We start from the raw sequence: 6,000 nt of genomic DNA, 5'->3' as shown, positions 1-6,000 counted from the left end.
CAAAGATGTTCTGATGGGCCATACCCAAGATCAGGTATTATATAAGTCCATGAATAAAAACAATTTATTCACGTAAACAGGCAAAAAAAAAGGTGGAGGGTGGGAGGGGGGCGGTAAGAGGCCTTGATAATGGATAGGGGGGCGCTGGCCCAAAAAAGGTTGAGAAACACTGGTCTAGTTAAAGCCTGTAGGCAAAGGCCAGACCTGTTGCTGCCCTCTAGCCTCTCTTAGAGGGACTTACGGGGTTCTGAGTCTGGTGCTAGCTGGCAGAGAGATCCACACCAGCACTCTCTTAAATAAACACAACAAAGTCCATTGTCTTCCACCTTGTGAGCCGTTCTTGCCCCCTGTCACCCGCTCTGTTCTGGGGTTACAGCCCATGAATGAAGGGTGAGCCTTGGGAGGATCTGCTCTCTTGCTCCCTGCAGTGGAGCCACTTGAGCTGACTCAGTGATTCTGGTAGCTGCAAGGAGAGATGGATGGGTTTTTGGCCACTCGCTTGCGATGCGTCACCTTTTGATTGATGAGTTAACTCACTGCATCCAGCTCCACAGGTCATACCAGTCAAAAGACCACCGTACTGTCCTGGGGAAGCCTCGTGTTAAAAGAGGCTAGGAGCAGACGTTCAGCAGATGTTAGAAAGTGACTGTGTGGGAGAGCAGACTTTATCTTTTGAATTCAAAAGATAAAGGTGTTTCGAAACAGTTCAATAATTAAGACAAAAGGGTTATTAAAGCACTGATGGGGCTTTAATTGTCTTAAGAGGGCTTGTTTTAGCATGAGACAAAGCCACTGAAATCAGTTTCATTACTTTAATTTACTGTTTCATACATCTACTTACAAATAAAAATCATGTCGCCTCTTATTAACAATATTTGGTTTGTTCTTTTTTTTTTTTTTGCAGAGGCCGATGTACGTGTCTTTAGTCAGCAAGGCCATCTTGTGGGACAGAGGAGTGTGCCACTACACTGTAAGTACACAAATACTATTACAAGAAAAAAAGCCTAAGCTAACCTAGTGAATGCCACCTCGGTGATGGTATAAAACCTGTTCCTCTGTTAAAAGAAGATGTTCAAGTGTCGTCATTGCATAGAGATGTGGTGGTGAATGCTGTTTCTTGAAATACATCAGCGATTTTGTGAACTTAAATGCAGACACCCCAAATTGTTCTTTGTGTAGGTCTTTGCATTGTTTGAGTAGATTTCTATTTTATTTATAGTTTCTTTGGTGTCCCCTAATAGATATTTGAACGTTGTGGCGGTTTAAAAAAAAAAAGTTTTCATTTTAGAGCATACCTGTTTTTATAGTTTTGCAATTTAGATAAAAAATTAATCTCATTCTTGTGTTCCATTGATAAATATGTATGTTATTTATCCAAAACTTGTAAACTGAACATGTTCAATCCACACTGTGCCTTGTAATTCAAAGGTCAAAATAACAGTTCTGATTGTTGCTCTATGAATGCATTACCAAGCACCAAAGTTCACAACATCACCCCTATATTTAAAGAAATAGCACTCACTATTACGTCTCTAGGCACTAATAACTCTTGAACATCTTAATTAATCACTACCAGTTGTGGTCAAAGGGCTTTACCTTTGATTTGGTTTCCCTGGTTTATGAGCGTAAGGATTGTACGGTTCAAGTACTCGTGGCTTAGCTATGGTGTGTTCATGGGTCAAGAGAAAAATCAGATTTTTGAATGAAGGCTCAGTTGCTCATCAGTCAGGTTACTCAAGCTGAAAACCGTCTGATTCTGGTGGTCACCCAACTGATTGGTTCATCAGTGTTTCAAATAGTGTTGACTATTGCTATAACATTATGAATCTTTACAGGAAAAATAACAGAAGTGCTAATTTTCTAATATTAAGATGTAAATATGAGTTACAAAACCAGTTGGAGATTTTCTTTAAAGCTGCAAGCAGACAAATGACTGTCAACAACATGCATCTGATAACTTATATTATATGGACAAACTTCAGGGAATAATTACCTTTATAAAAAAAAAAAAGACAGAGAACCCAGCATGGAACATCACATTCAGGTATATCAACATTAATAATTTTTAAAAAATGCACATGTGACACTATAGTTATTGTACAGCATAAGAATAAAAAACTTGTAATTTTGTTTTAATAGTCTGCATATTTGCAAATGATTTAAAGCTGTTATATGATTACAACTGCTTAACTTATCATTATGAAAGTTGACGCATGAGTTAAAAATACCAATCTAAGTAACTAGAGACCAGTTTTACATGTTGAGGATCAAATGTAATTTCTTTCTTGATAAACAGCATAAATTATCCGTACAGTTTAAAGTTAAACAGTTCCATACTCAAGACTTCCAAATTGAGTGAAAGTTCACAAAAGTTAAACCACCTTCTCTCATTGTTTTTATTTCTTGCTGGGAACAAGTGACACATAGGCCAACCAGGCTTTGGTCCCCACAAGGAGCAGTTGGTCCTCACAAGGTAGTATATGTTAGGAAAATTGTCCCCACAATGTATCAAATACATGGCCACACACCCACCCACACACACACACACACACACACAAACACACACCTCTTTATTGTCTCCTCCAGCACTCAGAAGTCCCCACCTCTCCCGTTTGTTGCAAGGAGCCTGGGAGTGGATGTGCCATCCTTAACAGTGGGGTTGCCGTGGCGACAGCAACGTTGTGTGGGTTGGCTTCCTGTCTTGGCCTCTGGTTAAGCAAACAAAGTTGGCAGACAAAGAGGCCCGCTGGCCCATACAGCCTCATTTACATCCTGAAGCTGCCTTCATTCCTTCGACATTCAGAAAGTTTGTCACTTCTTCGATTCTGCTCTGCTCCAGCTATATCTCGTAAATCACCAGGAGCATTGTGATCGTGAAACTTTTCAGCCTTGCAGCAAACAGAAAGGCAGCCGAGAAGAGGCTGTTGACCCAGCAACCTGCTTTATGTTGCCATTTTGGCTGCTTTGCTGTCACCTGGGACACGGGCAGCAATGAGACGATGCAGGTTAGAATGCACAGGTGCCCAAACAACACAGAAGAGCTTGGATTTAAGAAATGACGAGTTTGTACACGAGCAAATGAGCTCTAATTATACTGTGACGTCGTAGAAGCTGAGCCTGGCATAACTACAGAAATACAAAAAAAAGGAACCATCCGTTCATTTTATTCACCTGCTTCTCCTTTCCGTGTCGTGGGGAGCTGGTGTCTATCTCCAGCAGTCACTGTGTGAGAGGCGGGGGACACCCTGGACAGGTTTCAAGTCCAACACAGAGACACACAACCAATCACACTCTCACTCACACGTAGGGGCAATTTAGAGTTACCAATTAACCTGAAATGCATGGTTTTGGTCTGTGGGAGGAAACCAGAGTACTCGAGGTAAACCCATGCGTTCATGGGGGGAAAACATTCAAACTTCACACAGAAAGTCCAGGAAGCAATCCTGCAACCTTAGATTCTACTCAGAAATCTTTTTGTTGTATTAATTTACAATAAACTTCATCAGCAACTGATCAAAACAGCTTTGCTGGGGGATTTTACATTTACCTACATTTTCCCACTTTCACTATGCTCCTCTGCTGAAATCAATTTATATTCAAATCATCGCCAAGGTAAAGCCATCTTTCTACCGAAGGCTACGGAAAAGTGATTCATGCTTGTATTATCTCTCGCTTGGACTTCTGTAACGCCCTGTTTGTTGGTTTAGATAAATAATCTCTATAGTGCTTACAAATTGTACAAAATACAGCAACTCGTCTTTTAACTGGTAGTAAAAACATGAACACATAACTCTAGTCCTAGATTTTGTCCTCTGGCTTCCTGCCTGTTTTTGGATTGATTTTAAGATTTTGTTGCCTCCTTTAAAAGTTTTAAATGGTCTTGCCTCTTCATATTTATGTGATCACCTTAACCATAAAAGCGCTCCGGTCTACCAACCAGTTTGTCTTGGAGGTTCCAAGATCCGGATTAATAATCTAGTTTTTGCAGTTAATGCTTCATATCTGTGGAGCTTTTACTTGTTGTTTTAATTGTTCTCATGTTCTACTGCATTTATTTAAAAGTGTATTTTCTTTCTACCTCTATCTAAATTAAAGGAAAACAGCAAACTGAAATTTGCCATGACAAAATTACAATAAAACATGTTTTGAAGGAATCAAAATAGAAATAACTAAAACTGGCACCATACTAGTAACATTGAGAATTATTTTATTGTTCAGACCTGGCACTTAATCAGGTATGAACAATAAAATATGTTCAGTTTGATTTAAAATATAAGTTGTTGCTTGATGTGATTATTAATGTTTGATTTTGGACAATGTGGAGCTATTTTTGACTAAATCTTACAGCAAAAAATGCTAATAGACACAAATTCTCAAATTTTTATTATTGCTTACCTCTACAAGTGACATAATACCTAATATGGTTCCCACTGCTAGTTGTGGGATTTGGAGAAACAAGTGATTATCTGTTTCAAGGTTGTTGGTGTCAACGAGATCCTTGAGGCCAACCAAAGACTCAATGGACCACAGTTTGGTCAAACAATTATGTTTCCTCATATTTATTTGCATCTTGTTTCTACAATGAGAAAATCCATAGAGCAAAACCTGAAGGCCTTTAAAAGTAGTTGGACTCAAAAGCACTTTGCATCAGTTTTCAACATCTTTTTGCTGTGACTTCTTGATGGCTAGAGAACTACTCTATATCTACAAACTACTGTTTATCTTTGTTGCTTTTGAGTGACGTCTGTTCAGAGAAAGAGTTTGATTCTGCCTAAATTAACAAGCTAACAGCTAGTCTGAGCGGGAACACAATCAAAATGGATTACTGTTGTCTTAAAACAACTCTAATCTCAAAAATCTCATAGCAAATCGTGTGGAAACTGCTCTGTAAACTTTTACATCGCCATTCATTTTGCATTACACAGAATTCTTTGGTTATTTGCAAACAGCAGCAGCAGATGGTTGTAGCACTTCCAGTGCATTTTGGGGCACTATTTCTGCTGGAATAACCGTGTGATGCTAAATGGACAGCAGTGTAAAGTTAGCTTCTTAAAAGGCCTCAGTTTGGAGATCTTAACAATTATTTTTACTCTGCTGTGGCCAAACAAAGGAAACAATTAAAACAACTCATAAACTTGACTGCGTAGGTGTTGTTTCATTAGAGTTTGACTGATAGGTAGAAAAGCAGAAACTTTTGACCTCAAAATTGTTGTTAGATTTTGATTAGAATTAAACTGAATCTAGAAAACTAGAAAATAAAAGTGTGTCCCGGACCGTCTGCGGGGATGCGAGCGCTCCCGTAAAGCGGGCTCATTGTCTAACTATCGAAAGTAGAAAGTTTCTCTGAATGCTAAGCTGCATCTGAGCCTGGCTTCTGACACGAGCTGATAATCAGATTTACTCCCCTGAATCCGCTGGACACCACAATGCGCCCCACTGTCGTCGGCCCCTGCTCTGCCTCTCACCAGCACACCCCCTCCCTCCTTCCAGCAAAGCTAATTACACCCCGCAGAAACACAAATCTCCATGATTTAAAAAGTCACTCTTTCAGGGGTTTAACCTTGTTAGGCCATAAGCCTGGCTTTCTTATGCATCAGCTCTGTGAAGAATTCTCTGTTCCTGCAGACATAGACACACTTCTGTCTTTGCTCGTAGTCGTCCGCCTGTCAGAGGGTTCACTCAGAGGCAGTGTAATTGTGTGTGTGTGTGTCTTTAGAGGTGAGGGGCGGGGGTTGAGGGGGAGCACACGCAAGGCTGTCCTCTGCAGGCCATCTGGGACTCTGACTAACTAATAGACTTCCTACATTCATCGAGCAGCGCCACTTGTACATCTCAATCAGGGAGCTGTTGACCACAAACAGGCTTGTAATGACATTAGCCAGTTCTGGCTGTGTGAGGACAGCGTGTGGGTTGCCTGACGCCAGGAGGTCAGCCTGTTTCCTGGGGGTCTGCACGGACCCTAAGGAGCCCACACGAGCGTTATGGGTGACTGCAAAAAGT

The 6,000-nt window shown here is 40.5% G+C and overlaps 1 protein-coding gene across 2 annotated transcripts in view; it reads left to right on the top strand.

Moving 5' to 3' along the window:
* The window catches only part of LOC108233219 (flocculation protein FLO11), a 69,912-nt gene that overhangs the window by 13,147 nt on the left and 50,765 nt on the right, over positions 1-6,000 (top strand). For both annotated transcript variants that reach the window (XM_037981103.1, XM_017411513.3), the window contains exon 2: positions 905-970. In XM_037981103.1, coding sequence (XP_037837031.1) covers positions 911-970 — 60 coding nt within the window. In that variant the 5' untranslated portion in view covers positions 905-910. The remainder of the gene's footprint in view (positions 1-904; positions 971-6,000) is intronic.

Source organism: Kryptolebias marmoratus, linkage group LG18, assembly GCF_001649575.2.
Source record: "Kryptolebias marmoratus isolate JLee-2015 linkage group LG18, ASM164957v2, whole genome shotgun sequence".
NCBI classification, from domain to species: Eukaryota; Metazoa; Chordata; class Actinopteri; order Cyprinodontiformes; family Rivulidae; genus Kryptolebias; species Kryptolebias marmoratus.
This window is presented reverse-complemented; position numbering and strand designations above follow the sequence as displayed.